General features: G+C 38.5%; 1 protein-coding gene across 1 annotated transcript in view; it reads right to left on the bottom strand.

Moving 5' to 3' along the window:
* Nucleotides 1-2,123: 2,123 nt before the first annotated feature.
* Nucleotides 2,124-21,758, bottom strand: part of MTX2 (metaxin 2) — a 31,785-nt gene continuing 12,150 nt past the window's right edge. Inside the window, exons 2-10 of the mRNA XM_071562376.1 lie at nucleotides 20,585-20,632; nucleotides 19,571-19,617; nucleotides 9,551-9,623; nucleotides 7,457-7,533; nucleotides 6,555-6,647; nucleotides 5,794-5,832; nucleotides 5,268-5,393; nucleotides 4,578-4,654; nucleotides 2,124-2,627 (exon numbers count right to left, since the gene is read on the bottom strand). Coding sequence (XP_071418477.1) covers nucleotides 2,420-2,627; nucleotides 4,578-4,654; nucleotides 5,268-5,393; nucleotides 5,794-5,832; nucleotides 6,555-6,647; nucleotides 7,457-7,533; nucleotides 9,551-9,623; nucleotides 19,571-19,617; nucleotides 20,585-20,632 — 788 coding nt within the window. The 3' untranslated portion in view covers nucleotides 2,124-2,419. The remainder of the gene's footprint in view (nucleotides 2,628-4,577; nucleotides 4,655-5,267; nucleotides 5,394-5,793; nucleotides 5,833-6,554; nucleotides 6,648-7,456; nucleotides 7,534-9,550; nucleotides 9,624-19,570; nucleotides 19,618-20,584; nucleotides 20,633-21,758) is intronic.

The following is a 21,758-nucleotide window of genomic DNA, read 5'->3' as shown; positions in this document are numbered from 1 at the left end:
TCTCTGCTTGTTCTCTAACTTCAATATTGAAAACTCCATGTGATTTGCCTGTGTCTGTATCCTTAAGTGTAGTCTGAGTAGTTCAGGAGGATTTATTCGAACTTTGTTTGCAAGAGATCAGTATCTTTTGCTCAACCACTACCACAGCATTTATTTTCTAGATGAGACATTCAAAGCAGGTTAATGCATATGGCTACCTCTGTGAGGAGTATTTTTTAGTACTATGTAGTTACAAAGCTTGGTAAATGTTACCACACAAAATTTGCAATAACTTGCTGTTCAGCATTCAAGGTGGTGTATTTCCAGTGCTTGCTCTGCCCCACCACAGCCTTGCCAGAGTATCAAAACAAGGTTTCATACAATGCTGTTTCAAAGCAATTGCTGAAGTTTGTTTGCAAGGTGGCTAATGGCCACTGCAACCTTGAAAGAGGAGAAATACATGCCCGCTTCACTTTTTCAGACTGCATAAAAGTTAATAGGTGGGTTCAGAAATCCATTAAGTAAATAACTCCTGTAGTTCAGTCTACTGGTAGCCAGACTGCTAAAATCACAGAAGCTAGGTTAAACTCTTTCCTTGTGAATGGTGCTCTGCAAATAGCAAGAGGTAGGAGTTTAATTCTCTGGATTAAGATACTTCAGTTTTCACATAGGATTTCCCCATCACCATGGCACTGCCAGCTTTAGAAATCATTAGTGTTTTTCTCTAAAGTAGCATGCATCACAATATGCTCTCCCAATTCTTTTCCAGTTTTACCAGAAGTTCAACTAATGTAGAAAAGCAGGTTTGAAAGCAATATCTGGGTTCTCAGCTACCAACCACTTTGACAGTGGAAATGGTCACTAAGGAGGCAAGAGTTGATGGGTTAACTTGAAAAGGTAAACTCAACATACAAGTGTGAAATTTTAAGACTGAAATGCAGGACAACAGTAAATTTTCTCTCCTGGCAAGAGCGGTTTGATGAAAGGCCAAGACCTCCTTACACACTGATACTTAGTGGATTTGACTCCAGTAGGACTTAGGACCATTGTATAAAAAAACAGGCAGTAATAATTCAGCTCCATTTTCCAGCTGAACTGGAAAGAGTGGTCCCCCACTATAAGAATGAATAAGCAGTAGTGGTTCAGGAACCTCAGAGTCAAGGAAGACCCAGCCAATTCAAGGTACACAGCTGCCTTCTGCTTTGTTTTTAAGAGAGAAGGAAACGGCAGCCAAAATTTCATGACCATTGCATAACCACATCAAGCCATTATGTATTTTGACACTGAGGTGTATTTTCAAAAGAATATATTTCATAGTAAGAAAACACAATGGTTCCAACTAGCTGAACAGTCTGAGCTGGTTCCCAGTTGTGGACATTACTTCCTGAGTGCACAAGGACTTTCTCTGCCACCAGCACATTCTTGGGGTTGTTGGGGCTTTTGGAAAAGCATCAACTGACAAAGCAGAACAGAGCAGTAACATTTAATGTACTTGAAGGAATATTCCTCAGATCAAGTCCTTACCTGTACACAAGAAGTCTCTCTTGAAAAGTTCCATGTTGCCAGGGTTTTTGGAGCACAATGATCTTTGTTTACTTCTGTATCATTGTGCCTACATGTACCATAGGAAAACATGGAGGCAGAAGGACTGCAGCATGCCAGCCAAAGGCTCATAGCAAGGCCCTTTCCTACAAGAACCATGTCCAGTACAACGAAGTTCAGAAGCAATGTTAACATACTGGAAGTGCAAACAGTCAGACAGACACTTACCTACGGAATTAATTTCTTAAATAAACAGCCAGACAAGCTGAGGATTAAAACTAGGAGATCACAGGAGGAAAAAAACTATAATCAAAAAACCAAAGGTGAACAAGAAATAAAAACAAGAGGAAAGGAATGACAGCTAGAAGCTACTTTGACACAAAGTAAGAACTGACTAAGATCACATCATCTGTATGCTGCAGTGCTCCAAGACATTTTCTTCATCCAATTTCTGAATAAATTTTGGCTGAGGCAGATAAACTTTTAAATCTCTAATGAGTCCTTTCATTTCAAGTAGTTTACCATACAGCTGTCTTCCAGGTGTCCTGCCATCAGGATCCCGCTCATTAACAGCACAGACATTTAATCTAGTAAGAAAGGCATTTAGAAAGATCAGACAGAAACTTTGTTTTATTGTTTTTAGAACAGGTACAGTATTTTTCCAAGGTCACTTTACAATAAGTGGCAGACAGGCTAGTAAAATGGAAGTGCTCACAGAGACTTTTCAGGTGAAATGTGCACAGTATATTCTACAACACAAAAACTGCATTTAACACTTTTTCTTGCTCCAGAATGATTTGGGAGCTTCAAAAAGCTTAACACACATTTCCATTCTCAAGATCAATTTATTGAACAAGAAAACCCCAAATGGCAATACGATCCAGCCCAAGCACCACACTTATCTGAGCAAGGACCTCTTAGCAGATCGGGCTGCAATTGTGGAGCTGTCTTTATCATGACCCTCAAAGTACTGCTGCTCTATTCGCCGACAAAAGGCTGTGAGATTACTGTAGTTCTTCACTTTTTCAGAGAGTTCATCCGTGATTAGTTGAGTAGTAAGGATTGTGAACAGATGTCCAAATACCAGAGCATCTAATTCAGTTGGTCTGTTCAAACAAACAGAAAAAAAGAATTGGTATTTTGGAAGGCAAGTTCTGATCAAGAAATACCCTGCTGTTCTGAGGAATCTGTAGATAGCTATGCAATTAAGAACTGGGATGAAATCAGGCAACACTGAACTTACCAAATGCATAAAAACTGTGTATACAGTATATAAGAACACTACTTGTTCTCAGTATGGCATTTGTTTTGGGGAACTTGGAAATGTAAAAAATCTTCTTAGACTGGGTAGTTACTGATCCAGTATCAAACTATGCTCCACCTTTTAGTTCTGTAACAAGGGCAAATGCTTATCAGATCTTTTAGGGTTTTTTCTTTTTCTTCTGCAGATATATGTTAAAAACCAACTATTATATCACAAGGAAAAACAAAGAGGGAGGGGTGAGGAAGCAGAAGACTCCATTTCTATTTTTTTTTTGTGCTTTGCAACAGCTGGGAACTATTCAATCAACAAGAAAAGGAGTTCCATGGTGGCAGCAATGGGAAACATCTCTTGTGAAAGGGGGCTACACAGAAGAAAACAAGTATTTTGGGAATATTTTTCAGTACTGCTTTATTTTAGGTGCAAGACTTCTGAATTGTCACCTTGGACCTTTGTATATAAGTAGTCCATGTGTAAATGGGAGGGGGTTTCCAATATATTATTAAGAGTCCCTCGTTACTAGTATCCAAAGCAAGCAGAACGAGACGTTCCTGATAAATTTTTTGCCTTTTTATCTGTGCAACACTGAGCACTCTCCAGTGGAGATTTGGATCCTCATATAATGAACTTAAATCTCTCAGCAACAGGTTGCTTTTCTTATTTACCTCCCACTGACTCCCAGAAGTCACAGACTGAAAAATACTGGACTGAAACCACATATTTTTTTTGTAATATTTCAGAAAGCTAAAAAGCTTAAAGGTTGAAACTGTACCAAGGAAGCCTGGTTAACAAATAACAAACACAAAATCCACAAGTTACAATTCTTTAGAAATACAGAAGGAAAATTTAGGAGATGCTATGTTTAAAAATCATGAGAGGATGAAATTTAAACTTGTCTTCTATAATGCATATTTCTATATCCTCTGAATTAACACTACCTACCTAGTCTCAGCTTGGAAAAGATCAAGGGGCAAAGATAAACACAGAAAAGAAAACAAGACCATATGCTGCCATTTGAAGACATCTCCCTGTCCAAATGTAGTAAACTGAAATCCAGAGCTGTGCATTTCTAGACTGATCTATGCACAGGAGAAAAAATGAAGCTAATGTGATGTTATTTAGGTCCATAACATTTCAAAAATACTGAAGTATTGAAGAAAAAAAATAAAAAAGCATTTTGCAACTGAAAGAAATGGGAGAGCACAGGACACCCCATGGAGATCAGGTCACTTCTTTTTTCCCTCCTGGCAATGTGAATCTTGGTTTTCACTTTGTATCTGGTCCTTTTTGGACTAAGTAATTTCTCCACCAGTTCTTAGGGCTCACAGGCACACTAATGCCAACTCCATTCAGAACTGCCCCTGGTGTTAAGAGCAAGACAAGCTGTCCTGATCAGGACAGCACAATGTACATTCACTCTTCTAGCACAGAATGTTACCCAAGAAAGAGAAGTAAAGCTTTAAATGTATCATTTTTAATAAGAAACTAACTGTATACGGGTGTACATTTGTAGCCTACATAACTCATGGTAGAATCTGTATAGAAGACGAGCAGAAATAAAACTAAATCATAAATGGGGAAACTTACAGAAAATTTGCTTTTAAAACCTTTAAATACTTATTTCTGAAATTCCATGTTTAGATTCCAGTCACACATTTTTATTTGTGCAATTAATCACACAGCAATTAAATAAAACAGGAGTTTTATATATACCTGTACATATGTATGTATGTATGTGGGTAGATAGCTATATCTCACATTTCTGGATGCAGCATTTCAATAAAGAGTAACTTACTGCTTATTGAAGAAATATGGTTGTGTTCCTAATCTCTGGGAGAGAGCCTGACAGCACTGATCTACATCTTCAAGCACCTATCAAAACATACAAGAAAGAAAGATCCATATTGTCAGGAAATCTCGGCATTGCAAAAAAAAACCTCCTTACTCTATTTGCACTGACAGTGGGAACAATGAATGTACCATGCTGGAATAGCAAAAGCTGTTAAAGTCAGTCAAACATACACAGTAGGCAAATAGCTAAGTGTTCCTTAATCTAACATTTGATGTCAGGAAATTCTAATTAAGTGCTTCCCATAACATTTATAACGAAGCTTAATGAAAGGTACTAACTTATACCCCAAAACTTGCTACAATCCTGCAAAGTGTGCCTATTAATATCACACAGGAAGTGGGGAACGGAACTTAAAACCTATTTTCAGGACTACAGCCTAAACACCAACAGAGATGTACACACACTCATGGTAAAACATCCTTCCTCCCACCCCACTGAGTTGCACATAATTTAAGATTTATCACTACTGAAGGCAAATACCTGACTCCAGATAATATTTTAAGTGCAGAATATACATGTTACTGCATCTGTTTCAGGAACATACTACTCTCCAAAGCCTATTTAAAGAAAAAAAGAAAAAAGCAAGCAAAAAGAAAGCAGGGTAAAGAAATAAGCTTCAATTTCCACACTGACCTGTTCAAGTGTCTTTCCAGCCCATCCAATTGCTTTCATCTTTCGCCTGACCTCCCACTGCTTCTGATAGGACAGAATGCGGTTAAGAGGCCATGGGTAAGGGGAGCCGTACCTTGGGTGAGTAATCTTTGTTTAAAAACAGAAAGATAATGTGTTATAAGAAAATACAGATACCTCTTGAACAAAACAGCTAATGTACACAGTTCTATCAGAAAGAGCTGTAAAAGAGAAAGGGAATTGTGCGGTATCCTGCAATTATTTGCACAGAATCAGTAGTATGCAGCATAACTATTTAAACGTATTATTTCAGAAACATATACAAAAAATGTATCTATTCTGCACTTAGGTACTTCCACTAATGACACAGCTTCCCTAAAATGTATATGCAAGCGAAATTAAAGTGAAAAGACTGTATCATTAATGGTATAAACCTCCATGTTTCATTTATGAGTAGGGACTTGCAGTTGTGAGCAAAAGTGTTTTCTCATTAAATTTTAATTAAGATAAATGCTGCGGAACCACTCACCTCCTCTACTGTAACATCATCACACCACTGGAGATAGAGCTAGGAAGAAAAAGAACACTTACTAAACTTCCTAATAAAGGAGAATACAGAGACAATAATTTTTCAGTAGTAGAATTTTCTTTTCTATATTAGATTAAATTTCCATTTCATTTCTTCTGGTTAGACCTCTGAATGTATAAAATAAATTAGAACTGGAAGGCAAAAGCCCAGTTGCTAGTCCTTACTTCCCCAGAACTAAGCTGAGACCAAAGGCCCGCCTCTGTTGGCCACACCGCTCACAACTCAGCGCACAGGTCACCAGCCCTCAGCTCCTCAGCCACACGAATCCTGCCGGCGTTTCCAACACTGCTCGCACGCTGGGACTTCATCACCGTAACCGGCCACGGACATAAGCTGTGGAGAATCCGAGCCTCCCACTATGCATGTGAGCATGCAAGCTGTGGGAGGTGACAGCAGGGGCCTGGCCAGCTGTGGGTTGGAGTAGGACCCCAGGAACCACTGGCATTTTCCAGTCAGTTACTTCTACAGCTGTGGTGACACACTTCAGTTAAGTGAGGGGAATCATACATGTGGCTTGTGTCTACAGGAACACTTCAGCAAGCAAACCCAAGTGTACAGAGAATTTATTCCTGTCTCTTTTCACCTCAGAAGTTGACTACCTAATCTAAGGACAGCAGTATTCCACTACATAGAAAAATCCTAAAGCTTTCTTGCCTGTGGTTGCTTATGTAAGTGTGTGTAGTTATGAGGGTTTGCTGTACCTCTGCTGTCAAGAGCATATTATTGACCAATTCCATGTAGGCTTTCATCTCAGCTTTTTGGACTTCATCCAACCCATCACTGAGAGAATGGCCCTAATGGGGAAAAGAGAAAAGACACACATGTTAGAACGGATATTGGGATATTGGAATATTCAGCAACATATGACCCAAGGACCTTTAAAGTCAATGAGCTTTGGCTCAGATCTTGATCTTTTACATAAACATAGATACATAGATTACATAGACATAGATAACTCTTACATAGTTCAATAACAAAATACATATGACATTTTTACATACAGTATCGTATCCTTTAAAATTACAAATGAATCATCATAATGTAATCTAACCTATAAAAAATCTAAAATAATCTACAAGAAATACAGACTATTATCAGTCATAGATGAACACACTTAGCACACAGATTCCTGGTTAGCGCATCTCTATGGCAAGAAGTGAACACAAATTTACATCCGTGATACAGCTTCATCAACTGCTCAGTGAGAATACAGTATTATTTACAACAGAGGGGAGGATTGGGGAGGTGGAGGAGCAAAGGCAAATTTGAACAGATTTGACACTTCAGGGTTTAAACCAGTCATTTCTGGGTTTAAGAGCTCTGAGACCCAGAGACAAGGCATGTAGAAAGACAGTCTCAGAAGCTGGTACTGATATGCAGCTATCCTGCATGGAATTTACTTCCAGAATTTGAGTAAATAACAAAGAAAAACATTTTCACCTCACAAGCTCCTATTCCAGGATACCTTTCTTTTAAAACAGCACTAAATTTCTCTACTATTTTAACAAATTCAGTAACATTTCAGAAGAGCATACTAAATCAGCACAATGCTAAGCAGGATTAACATGGTATTCACTAATTCGTGAAAAAAATGTACTATTACCTTTGCTTTTACAAACTGGACTATAGGCCCAAGTTCAGATACTACTTGATTTCCCACGTGAATAAAGGGTACTTTGCCTGTAAAAGAAGAAATGCATTATAGCAAGAACATTTTAACCTGTAAAATGTAATTTAAAATTTTCAAAGCAATTAAATACTGCAGGTATACCTGAACAACAGTGTCTGTTTGTTTTTTCAAATCAGCACAGGTAAACCTAACATACAGAACATACATAGAATGCTTGTAATAACAAACACCTTCCTCCTGATCTTTCTCCTCCTGAAACTCTTCTACATGTGATATTTCTAAGTTACTGAGTGAGTTCTATTGACTTGTATTCTCATAATGGATTTTGCTTTGCTGTAAAGGCTCAATTCAATCTTTCTTTGAAGTCCAGCTGGGAGATCCCAGGAAAGCAGACAGAGCCTTTGGCTAAAAGTTTTAGGACACCATGTATTCCCACCATCCCTTCTAACCCACTGGTAGGGAAAGATCTGCCAAAAGGATGATGGGAGATGGGGCACTGTGCCCAGGAAAGCAAGCAGAGGGAAGTGTAAAAGCACACTCAGCAAGGCAAGGTCTTGACACTTCCCCTCCTCTAGTCCTTCAGATTTCCAACACCTGAGCCAGCTGGCTCCTGTTGGCTGCCCCTGCCTTACACTCTCCAGTTATGAGCTGGCATTTGCAACCTCCATGGTTCTGGGATCAGGAAGAGGTTCTTGGTATGTGACTCACAGCTTCACATTCTTGGGAGACTGAGAGAGGGAAGGATCCTCTTCAAAATCATGGAAGCAAAATGTGCTTAAACCTTATTACTAGCAAGGCTCAACATTCAATCTATGAAGCTGAGCCCTGAGAGTCCAGTACAAAGCAGTACAAAGGAGACTCAGAAATAATGGTGTCACTGGTGGAATTTGGGGGCTGGCCAAGGACTTCTGAGTCTGTGCAAAAAATACACGTAATTCTACCTACATTTAAAATTGAAAGAATATCATTTTCCCTCTCATGCTCCTTGTTTTCAGTAGAAGAAGAAAGTGTTCAGACCCAAGTTTTACAACATCAGAGGCCAACTGCAGACATGAGGTTCAAGTAGCAGAGAAGTGAGAGCAGGTAACTGTCACCAGTCCTAGTCCTGCACATGCAAGATGCTCCTCTGTGCATGGATTCATCATTTCAAAGCTCTTTTTATTTACTAGTAAATAATTTGTATACCTGCATACTTTGCTGCTTTTTCACTTCTGCCAAGCCACTGTTTTTTGTTTGTTTGTTGGCTTGTTTTAAATAGCCTCATTTCACTGCTTTACCCAAATATATCAGTCCAGGTACAGGTGGCAGATATCTACTGACAGGCACTTCCATATGGCAGTCACGAGGCAGAGCTAGGTAATCAGTAAATATGTACCTCCTTACAACAAAAATCTGGGACAGAGTGCAAGGATTGCCAGACTTCTGCACTCTGCATTTTTTAATTCTCTCTCTTTTTCAGACAACCTTCTGAAGCTGGCCTCTGGACATTTTTAGGCAACTTGTCACCTCCAGCAAAAGGTAGGCTCTGTATCCTTCTAATGCTTAATTTTTTGACCGTGGGTTTGGATATTTTTCCAGATGGTCTCATGGATCTGAGGAAGATTTAAAATCACCTGTCACCCTTAACAGTGACAATGCACTCTTTGTTCTTCTGTATCAACATCCTGGCAATCATCTCCCAGACAAGGTAACAAAAGACAATCTTTCTCCAGTGTTGTCTCCCTCCAGGAATAGGCAAATACAACAGCATTCCCAGAATAAAGCCACTTTTGGACACATATATCTTTCTACTTCAGGACATTTGAGAGAAGGTTTCAACCAGGCACTGAACTGTCTGAATGCTTCATACAGATACTGCAGGCACAGGCACAGTTACACGCTGTGCCAACGTTACTTTGCATTTCACCGGTTTGATTGTTTGCAGAGGACAAACTGCACAGGAGAGGAGGGGGAAAGGCAATCCACACATGGTAGCACTGACCGACTGTTATCAGCAAGACAAGGCTTAGTTGCCATGGTATCAAAATGGACGTATAACACAGTAATCTAAATGAAGGCCACACTTACCAGATGGGGACATGTATTCAGCATTTGCCCTGCAAACCACCTGGATTGGCAGATTGCACATTTGCAAAAAGGCCTGCAAACAAAGAGTCGTATTTAAAAAGCATTAATTCACCAGTGACAAACAAATGTGGTCTTTTCAATACCTTTAACTATTTTATCTAGTTCCTAGCACACACTTACAAAGTTTAGCTCCTTAAATACTGTTTTAAGGAAGAAAGAAGGGAGATAAAGAAAATCAAATTTTTAAAACTTCCTTAGATACCTGTTTATCATTCAGTCATTCTTCTAATGCAGTTTCATCTATTTTTACTGTTTTTTCAAGAAGAGCAAAGAAGCAGCCAGTATCTGACAGACACAATTAATGATGTGGCTGTACAAAATGAAGTGACATTTTTCCCCTCCTTAAGATCATAATACTTACTTCTGGCTAAAGTTGGCTAATCAAGTTCATGTTGTGTAACATGGAAAACACTTATGGCACCTTCCCATATGATAATCACAATTGCTGCCAGAAGTTTTGCTCTTTGATACTGTCAGTGCACAAGTCTGTTTTGGGACAAAGAATTTTTTTATTTTAATTTATGGGATTCATGGAGAGCATAAGTGATCTTTCTACCTGTATTCTTAGATTCAAAGCATTCTCAGCAGGATAACAATTTCTGACAGCACAGTATTTGCCATTTGGACAGAACATGGGAAATAAGGAATCAATCTCTAGAGACTCTCACAACTCAGTAACTCCTATCATTCATTTTGTCTCTGCAATCAGGAAGGTCACAATTCCTGATTCCAAAATTATACCTATTTATCCACCATGGCTTAAGAAGGCCTACAGCAAGAAAGCTCCCACCATGAAGAAAAATGCTGCTGTAACACAGCACTTTCTACATGAGCCTCCTTCCTGCTCTTCAGATTGCTGGATCTGGCAGTAAACTGCACTCTCATAGCTTTAGCTGCTCAGACTCTGAAAACAAAACATGAAAGTAACCTAAACCTGAACCTTGAGACTGCTCTCCTCTGCACTAAATGAGACCAAAAGGCATCAACTAACACAGGCATCAGACCTGTCCCTAGCTCTGTGGCTTCTGTAGTATCCATTAAGTAAAGAAAAATAACCCAAACAGCACTGCTCCTCTCTCCTGTGCTCTTCAAGTCCTTTATTACCAAAACCCCAGAGAAAAACAGCCAAAAACTTCAGTCCTTTCCCAATCAAATCAAAGAACTCCACAGTCCATTATATTTGGCTCTCACAGGTTTAGATGACCTAACTCCAATCTGTATCTCAATTTAAAGACGGAAACTGGTCACAAACTACTACATAAGACACTGACTAGGGCTGACAAGAACCTGCCTCAGACCTGTGAAGGCTCTGCAAAATCTACCAGAAATATGGATTTCTACATATTTTGATTTCCTCAGCCTAACTTAAAGCCCTGCTTGAGAGCCAACTACTATATGCAGACATATAGGCAGAAAAATAGATATATAAAGAGAGAGTAGTAATCATGGTCAACATAAGCCAAATACTTCAGGTCCTGCACTACTGATCAACATAGAACAACTTTTATTGCTTAAGGATACAGCCATCACTCAAAGCCATGTTTGACAGCACTTCATTTACCAAGTCTGTGCACTCATCAGAGTCCACCGAAAACTGGGGATCTTGCTATGTTGGCACCCCTAACTCCAGGCAAACAGTAAGAATACCCAATGGATTAATTCTTCAGTAATGTAAGGAACTGGTCTGTCTGAGCCCTAGATCTCTTCCTTTGCTTGCTGGCTCTGCATGACAATGTCCAGGCTTCTCCAGCTGTAGTAAATGGCATCATGTCTCCTGCCCAACCACAGCTTCATATGCAACTACTTTGGAAACGGTTGAGAGACAAGAACACAGACTTTTGGTTTAGATTACATGCATTTCCTATGCCACTGCTGGACACCAAAAACATGCACTAACCCAACTAGTACACAGACTTTGTTCTTCTCAAAGCTCTACCAGTACCTAACAACAGTACTGCACAGATTCTAGTAACCTTAGAAATCAGTCTACCCTCAGTGAGGTTAAAAAAAGTCAAAAAGAAAAAAAGATTTAAGACAACCCTAAAGTAAACACCAAACCAAAAACCTGAGAAAACTTCCTCAGAATAGTCATCTCCAGTTCTGATGAATGCTTCGTAAATGGGAGACCAAGACTGAGACCGGGAAACTGAAGAATGAGTCAAGATTGAAACTGTGCAAATCCATCTGGTTCTGCATTCACCCCAGCAGTCCTCCTGTGACGTTCTGAAACACTGACCAGCAGCTACTGGTGCTGTCCCCTCAGCAGCTTTAGGAGGCCTGTTCCAGCAACCCCTTTCAGTAGCCCCATGCCAAAACCTATTCCACTTCGGTCTTTGTCTGTATGTAGGATCAGCTTTATGATGAGTGTTGAAATAAACCTAAATATTAAATATATAATTGTCATTATATAACCAAAATATATAACACAATAAACCTCAAAAAACAATTAAAAAACCTGCAACCTGCTATTACATCTTTAAAATTACAGAAGCCCAGGGAATTAAAAGACCAATATGTTGAGCTGCAACTTGTATCCAAAGCACAACCTATTTAAGTGCTCCTTTACATACTGTTCTGCAGGAAAATGAAGGAAAGATCCACAATACATAACCACTTCAATTCTTATTGAACCCACACTGCTTAACTAATCATTACCTAAAGAAGTAGGCCAGTATCTACTTCTTGATTCAGCTTAAAATAACAGTCCACTGGATAATGTTAAAGTTGACTAAAACACTCACATGAACGAATAGAAGGAGACAATATTATCCCAAACTGTGACGACAGCCTAAGAAATAAGCCTTGCAATTTGCATTGCTATGCAAGTACTTACATTCTTTCATTGATGTAACTCACAGGCTTTGGAAATTATTAGCATTAGCAACACAGGTGTTTTTGACTTTTCAGGCACAGTGAATGCATTCCATATAAATGATAGTTTTAGAAAAAAAACATGGACAAGGATCATGACCGATGCATTCTTATAAATATCCACTGCCAGAAAACCTCAAACTTTTTTTCTGATGTATCCAACTAGATAAACTAGATTTTAGACAATAACTGATGTTAGACAGTAAGTGGCACAAACTATTACCAAAATATTTGAAATTGCCACAGATCAAAGAAATCCTACAAAGACAACATAGGACAAAGCAGCAATTTTTGTGAGTCTTTATCTCATTTAATGCTTCAGCCCAGTGATCAAGGTAGGATTTGTTCCCTGTTTGACCATTCATGTAGAATGTCAAGAACTAGCACATTTGGTATGCAGATGGTATCAGACTGCCATGGCTTCCAACTCCGATAAAAGGTGGCGTGGAACACTGATTGCTTCAGCTCAGAGCATCTCATTTCCCCTTGGGTACCTCGCATACATAATCTGAGCAGGAAAGTAAACCTCTGCTTTTCTTGTGAGAGAAACCATTAGTGAATGGGAGTGTGCTCAGCTCCTCTGAGTGTCTTTGGAGTTAAGGACAAGAGATTGAAGGCTAAAACCACCTCAGTGCAGTTCTGCTGAGATTTATGGAGATATCAATATCCCTTCAAAGACATGGCATCAAAAGCCGAGCAATCTGAAAGATCAAGGGCCCAGGCTCATTCTAGTACATCAGAGATTACTGTTAACATCATAAATTTGGTTGATGAACTTAAAAAAGGACTGAAAAGGGCCAACTGAATTCCAAGTGACATACAAGCTAGCTAATCACATCCTTATGAAAATTCACCTAAAAATGGTAAGCAAGTCAGTAACTGCAAAACAGCAACAAGATATTTAACTGAACACAGCCTGTCATATCTTGTAAAGATGCTTGACATTCCAAAAAACCCCATTAGATTTCCTGCTCTTTTCTCCTCTGAAAAAAAAGTGTACTACCTAAGAATGAAGACGGTGACTACAATAGGCTACAGAAGATGAACAGATTCCTGTCCAACAGACTTTACACAAATAAATCAAACTTCCTTCAAACATAAATATACAGAAGATATGCTACCATTTTTCTTCTAGACTGAGGGCATCAAGTCTACAATGTTGCTACTGCCCCTGTGCACCTTGTTTTTAAAGGGAGATCTTGCTGTAACAGAGAGGTGGAAGGTTGCTGCCCATTCATGAAGAGAAAGGGAGGAGAGGAAGGAAAAAAGGTGCCACCAGATGAATTATGCCTGTCTTTCCCTACCCTCCCAATATATACTGTTATAGTCTAGGAAAGAAAGGGCTGTAGGACAACAAACTGAAGAAAAGTATATGTAAGTCTCTCAAGTGCCTTTCCTACTCTACTGCATATTTATCCACACTCTACTGCATATTTATCCACACAGTTTGGTGGTTTGTATCACAGAGTCTTCGACTCACAGGGAGCAGAATGAGCCACTCTGTTTTCAAAGGCAGGAAAAACAAGCAATTTCCTATTTTTGCTGTGAGAGAACAAAGTAGCAGTAGCTATGTGAAAAGGCTGATAGGAAGCCTTGAGGTGACACTTGTTACAAAATTAATCAGCATTCTTATGCCTATCATTCATTTCAATCCTTGCAGGTGACACCTCCTACCAGAATTACAGAGTACATTTACAACAACTTTGCTTAAAGGACAAAATCAACGTAAGGCTGGTTTTTTCTTACAGTCCACCCAATTTGAAATTCAAAATGTAGGTAGTATGTTGGATTTCAATTATTTAAAAATAATAGTCAGAGCGATCACCTTTGTCCTGATTTGGCACAGTTCAAAAGCCCAGAGCCCAGCAACCACAGCCAGACATGGGACAGCTCACCCTACCCTCCCCTTCCTCCTCTTGTCACAACTGACATTCTCATCTCCGCTGCTGCCCTTGAAACAATGCAAGAAAGGGATGCCATTGGGCCTTCCTATGATGACAATGACGGAAAGTGACTGTGAGTGAAAAACAGTGGCAAAGAACAAGAGACGGGAGGGAGGAGTTTTGTGTTCTTTCCTTCAGTTAATTGTTTTAGCTATGATTTTAACTCTTGCCCTCCCTTCCTCTTTGCTCTGCCCAGGTAAGGGCGGGCTGTTTGGGCACTGTCAGCTGGACACACAACACACACTGGGCAGCGAATCACCCTGTCAGAGATCCATCACAATGCTCTTCTCTTCCCCTCTCACAAAAACACATATGAGCAAATGCATATACTCATTAAAAATGAGTTACAACTTCATGTAAATCATATCCAGATTGCAGTTTCTGAGATGAGAGGCAAGAATGAAATTACTTATGCTAAGACTCAAATAGTTCACAACTTATGTCCCCACATGAGAAACACTATTTTCAGATGGCACAGTCCATGCTTCATTTGAAGAAGATATATTCATGATTAGTTTTTAATAAAGAACAAGCCATTCCAAGCAATCCCTTATTCAGCAGCACTTCTAAAGGCACTCACACAATACTGTTATGAAGGAAGAGTGAAAGGTGTTTTATGTTTTCATTTTGACATTATTGCATGAGCATACAAGGGACAGTATGTGATGACAACTAAGGAGTTATTCTCTACTTTATTGCAGGAACACATTTTAAAATTAAAAACCATGAACAAATCTACCGAATAATTCAGTTTTCATATCAAACAGCTGCAGACCCTGTAACTGAAATAGTGTGTCTAAGGTTATAAATGAAAACTGTTCAGTATCATTCCTTGAGTGACAGATTAAACTCCTAATCCAGTTATGGTAATGGCCACATGTGTAGTTTAACATAAATTAAGAGCTTAATTATATTTGTGACTATTTTAAACAAAATAACAAATTCCTCTGTACCTGTGAACGTAATTTATAGCAAAGCCACGTTCATTCTCCAAAACAATCTATTTTACACTGCAGCATGGCACTGCTCTAATGGCATAATGTAATTCTTGTTGTAGAATGTGGAAAGAGTGAATTCACTGGTAGCACAGAGGTTTTGAAGATAAATGAAGATTCTATTCATTCAGAGGTAATTTCATCTTAGAACTGTATGAAAGATGTTTCACTCACGAACAGTACCTGTATAGCTTGGGATTCAAGCATGTTTTCAGCAACAACACAATGCTGCTAGATTGATTATGTTGATACGGCATTCCTCATCATGAAGAATTCCAGCTTTTATTCTCTTTAAAAAAAAGGGATTGGCAGATTTTCATTTCAGCACAAGCCTTTGTTTAAGCCTCAGCAACAAGTTCAAATTTCTGCTAATGTTTTGTCTAGAGAAAAACCAAACCACAATTCATACACACACAGAGGAAAAAAAATCACAAATTTGTCAAGGGCAATTAATCATGTGTGATTTACACATTTATTTGATTACTTCTTGAAGTAAATAAGCAATTGGTCTGCATAACAGAATTTTAAATTGCCCAAACATCCTTCTGTCATTCAGAACCAAGAAGAGACAATTCTAAAAGCACTTCCCTGGAATATATTAAGACCACTTACAAGGACATCAATTGCACAAGCAATTAATACATATCTTAACATAATGAGCTGCAGGCTCTATAACCTCAGGCCAGCTATGAGAATTTCCAGAATCCTGAATATTTTAGACAGCCTTTTGAGCAAGGCTATGAGACTTTCTGCATAAATTTCAGAAGAACTGTAATAAAAGAGGCAGTCTCAACATCCACATTCCTCCTGACAAGTTGGAACAGTGCAAAGAGATGCTCTGAGCTGCCATTTGAGGCGAGGCCTGGCACAGTGCAGCTGTATTAACCCCCTTCCTCCTACTCAGCCCCACTACTTCCACCCAGGCGCTAAACAAAATCGCTTTACCTGCGCCAGGCATCAATGAGGAGACAGAGCCCTCTGCTTCAGACTGAAATATGCTAATTCAGTTTTAGTCCATTTAAAACTCCATTCTTCCCTCCTTGAAGTTGTGCAATTGTTTAGTTACTGAAGAACAGTTGTGGATTCATGCTCTGGGTTTGGTGGCTTTTTTTGCTATGAGAAGCCTGGTAAGTAGGAATACTGTATAATGGAAACAGTGCAACAAATATACAAAGAATGGTTTTAACCATCAGTCATGTTACCCAGCAGGTCTATGTGTTCCATTAAGTTTGATGGGAAGACTGCTGACTGTCTCACAAGAACAGAGCCTTCAATCTATGTACAAAAGTTTTCTTTCCAACAGCGGGATAATCATTACTGATTAGTATTCTCCCTTGATTTTAATTCATTTGCACTGAAAATAACATTTCATTCAATATCAAGATTTTGAAGCCTCAGACCAAGTGGACTTCACTTTCAACAGGACTGTATAAAGCACTACTTCAAATGAACAAACAAGGAGTGCAAACATCAAGATGTACCAGAGATAATGCACTAACTCACTTGAACTTATGTTGCATTTTCAACAATTACAAAGAATCTGAACCCAGTAAAAGACAAAGTAATTGCTAAATTAGTCTGTTTCCAAAATCAACAGTGGGCAGAAAAGGAATAAAAAGCCAACAAACAAAAAATAAAATAAACAACCCTACCAGAATCAACAGAGAAGTTCCATGAGGGATTTTTGTGTTTGGTTGTTTTTTAACTAATGAAGGCACAAGTACAGCTACTTAGCAATCCCCAGAAGACTCTGTTCTCTCCTCTCGTATCTGACATTAGGAGTTCAGATCTTACTGCACAGTGAGAAGCCATAAGTCCAATCATTATTAAAACAGCAAGACTCAACCAACTTGGTACATTCAACCTGCAACCCTCACTACTCATTAATTACACCTACACTGAGAGGAGCTTGCTCTGCTGTCTGCTTGCTCTGCTCTGTTGACAAGAGGTATATGAAATGCCATCTGTATGGCAGGGTTGGCAACTTTGAAACAGTCAAGTTTTACTCTAATTACTATGGCATTGGATTGTATTCATTTTTTTAGATATAGGTATCTGCATATATGTCCCTTTGAGATCTATCCCAGAGCAGCTCTATGAAAAGGTGCTACAAGGAGATTTTAAGAAATACCTGAAAGGCAGGTTGCAGCACATTAAGAGTCGTCTGGTGAACCATGTTTCTTAAAGACTCGATGGTGGCTGACTCCACACTCTCCTTTGATCAGAGAGATTCAAACTTCTGATATGTCTTCATAACATAAAAGTTCATCAAGCCACAAACAAGCTTTTTATCTGCACTGGGATATTCATGTGCCCCAAATTTGCAATGGCAATATTGGGAAAAAATTCAGGTACCAGCTCCTATTTTGCCTCCTATCACTCATTCCACATTCAGAAAAATATAGCAACTCCCACAACCCCTCCTCCCCCCAAAAAAATCAACAAAAAGATATCCATAAAAAGATAAACAGGCTCTCATCAAAATAAAAGGTAAATTCTGAAAGAGAGGAACTCATCGATTTCCTTATGCAAAACACACCAATATATTTAAACCTTTCTGATCATTAAGCTGCCAATACATAACCACATATCCTAGCATCATTTCAAAACAGATCAAAGACACTAAGGATATTTATTCTTTCACAGTCACAACCATGTTAAACAAATTCTTAAAAATTTATACGATTCCCTAATACAAAATTGTTCTATAAAGTTTAAGATCAGATATCTACCAGAGTAATATTTATAGTCATGGCTACTATCAGCTGTCCAGCTACAGAATATTGAAGAAAAACAAGCTTTTTTAATATATTATAGTTAATTTATCATCTAAGTGACATGCGTAGGATAACAATGAACTGGAAACAGTAAAGCAAAATGATGCATTAGAAAAGGAAATTTTAGGGTTATTTTGTTGATGGGTTGGGGGGATTTTCTGTTTTAAATACAAGCCACACATACATATATTGTTAGAAGGTAAGAAAATTCATGAGAACCACAAAAATACAGTTGTTGGAGTAAAAAGAAACACTGAGAACAAGTGAGCAACAAAAAAAACTTACTTGCATTACTGTAAGGCACAGCACAAAACATACTGGCCAAACAAATAAACACTGCCCCATTTATTAAGTGTATCAAAGATGACTTCTCTTTCCAGCAAAATATAAACCTATCTTCTTGCTGTGATAGAATTTACTCTTAGATGTATTTCCTAGATTGCCAGACTGGAAGGAAAAAAAGTTAAAAGACCCTGGAAGTAGTTACCATAACCAAATGACCCTAACCTTTTACCAGTAATGTCAGTTACAGCCTCCAAGTGTCCTACTTTGGCTAAGTGACATGTGACCATTTCGGATAACCCTCAAAGACTGCCTGCTTAAGTTTCTCTGACCACACAAAAAAAGCAAGAAGCATTAGAACAGTGAAACTCCCTGTTAAGCAAAGCAGCAGCAAAGTTGCTTTGAAGAACAAGAACCTTACAGACATCCTGCTCCTCACCACTTCTGACAGCCAGGCCTTCCCTGCTAATGGGGAAAACGTTCCCCTGAGATTTGGGGTTACTGAACCTAACAGGTTAATGGAGATTACATGGCCTTCACAGCCACAGAGGTGCTATTAAGTCAATTAAAGGTGCAAGTTCGTCAATTATATGGACTATTTCTAAAAACCACGTTGGATCTCAAGTCTGTATGGATGATGAAATTGAAAAACCTTTTAGAGACAAAGAGATGTAATGACCACAGCATGAAGCAAATACGCCTTAAGTATTAGCTTTGAGAATTAAATAACCAGCAAACATCATGCAAGATGTTACAAGACAAACATGCATACCAAGCAGCAAAAGGTATGAATCATGCACAGTTCCCAGAGGAGGTAGACAAGCAGATACTGTACAGATATAGACTAGTATAAATAACGGGAGTACAAGCAGCAGCACTCAACACAGGACTTTCAAAATCCTCAAGTCTTTTAAGGCTCTGGCACTCCAATGACAACATAAAGCAAATCAAATGAAAGTTGTAAGACATTGATTTTGGCAGAAATAAGTCTTGAATTAATAATTTAGCTAAATGCAGTTACTTTAGCTAGATAATAATTCAAAAGATTAAAATGGAATTAACATCTTTAGTGTAGAAAATAAGACATTTTACCTGAACAGCAAGGGAAGCTGCATTATCAGAAAGCAAAATTTGTTCATCTGTTGAAAGAAAAAAAGAAACAACACAAAATTACAAAAAAAAAACCAGTGCTTATTTTGCTACTGACCTGTAACTGTAAACCATTCTTGGTTGCATTTCTTACGCATAACACAAGGAGCACATATATTATTATGCTGCTGGACTACGAAGTCTGTGATATGAATATAAAAAAGTGGGGGAAAAAACCCAGGATTTTTTCACCTGCAAATTCAATTCCACTTATCATATATTACCACCAACATACAATAAAAAATGCTCACAACTAAAAAACCAAATGCTTGACTTTTATGCCAATTACTCTTCTAATCAAAGTTAAATAAAACCGCATCTTCATACATCCTCTGGCTAAAAAGTAAAAGCATTCAGAAACCTATAAAAGCAGCTTGCAGTTAATATTGCATACTGTGTCTAGGTCTGTCACACAAAAGAAAGATGACAAGTTCACTGCAATAAAAATTCCATGCTTAGAAGACTAGGGCTGCTACCTATTAGTCTTCATTACTTTGCAGTCTTCTGACAACTGTAGCAGGCTGCTGAGCCCCAAATGGGGGCCATAATGTGATCTGATGATATATGAAGAGCTGCTAAAGGGAGCCTGAACCATCCTAGCCTATACATTTTAACAGTTCCTTTTTACTGAGAGCCCACTTTACCACAAGACTTCAAAAATCTGCTGCCTCAGCTATTGGTGCACTAAATCTGCCAACTGTGCCTGCAACCACATCATTTTACACTGCCTACAGCAGCCAATATAATGAGTCAATAATAAACCAAGGACCTTATAGGCCACGAATAGCTGGTTTATATTGGCAGATGCAAGCATAGCTAAAACCTCTGACCAGACAAACAACACAAAGGACTCTTTTAACAGTTTCTGTGCTTCCATGCAGTTAATTATCTTAGTGCATATTTCATGTGTTTTCTAAAAATAAAGCAATTATTAATTGCCAAACTCAGTGTACCCACCCTTCAGTTGCTGATACAACGCAGCATTTTCAGGCCAAGGCTCTGCGGCTGTGGAAAGAGGAAAAATTAATTAAGCAAGCCAAACAACAATGTGCTTGCAATGCTAACTGAACATGAATGTTACCTAGAGCAGGAACTTAAACTGCAAAGATGCTGATGCAAAATTTAAACCTGCCCTGAAAACATTCCACTGTCACTCTCTTCTCCCGTACTTCCCTCCCACTCACGAGGGGACATCACAGAGAAGAAAGTCCCAAAATGTAATGTTACAAGCCAGCTAAAATTCAACCTACGTTATAGAATAGCCTTGTAATTCTGAAGCAGCTAAAGCTGATGCTTTCCCTCCACCCTAAGGACATCCTTGCATACATTCCCATCCTAATTCTGGCCACCCCCAAGAGCAACTATTTAGTGAGATACTAAACAAAGAATTCTGAAGCGAAGAACAAGACACAGACAAGAGAAGCACAAACCTCCAAACCAAGTGTGAAGAATGCTTTGGAGAAAAGCTCTCTTTTAAAGTTGTGTACTCATTGGTCCTATGTAATACCCACAAAGCCAGATTCTTGGGCTTGGCAGAAATTTATCCACCATGATGACCATTGTTTTAAGTTATGTACTGCTCATCCCCAAAATGAGCATGTCAATATGCACTCAAAAAACTGCATCATCAGTTATTCAAAACAGTTGAGCAGTTGTTAAAAAAAATAAGGCAAGGAAATAAAAGACAATCATATCTTCCAGTTGCGAACCGTTGCATGTAATCAATCATACACCTTTTGAGTTTATGGGAAGGCAAAAATAATAATTAACCAATTTACTGTTAATGGTAGCATTAAGGTAACAGTTCATCCTTGTTTTGTCTCCATTAAATTCCTTGTTAATGTCTGATTAAAAATCTATTTTTAAGTATCAGTTCAAACCTTGCATTCTACCCAAAATAGCTATTTGTAAGCAAAATTAATGCTCTAATCATGTAAATTATTTTTTTTAAGCAATAATGTCTATAAATAGCTATGTGTGGTTCAAGCAAGTCACCAGCTTCAGTAAGGCCATTCTTCGCATTTCTGCCTTTAGAACTCAAAGTAAAAAAAATGCACAATCTTCCAACTATCATTCCTTTTGGATATTCATGAAGTATTAACTTTTATGAAAGTCACATAGAATATAAAGC

Source organism: Pithys albifrons, chromosome 8, assembly GCF_047495875.1.
Source record: "Pithys albifrons albifrons isolate INPA30051 chromosome 8, PitAlb_v1, whole genome shotgun sequence".
Classification (NCBI taxonomy): Eukaryota; Metazoa; Chordata; class Aves; order Passeriformes; family Thamnophilidae; genus Pithys; species Pithys albifrons.
Note: the sequence above shows the minus strand (reverse complement) of the source record. Positions and strands in the feature narration are given on the sequence as shown.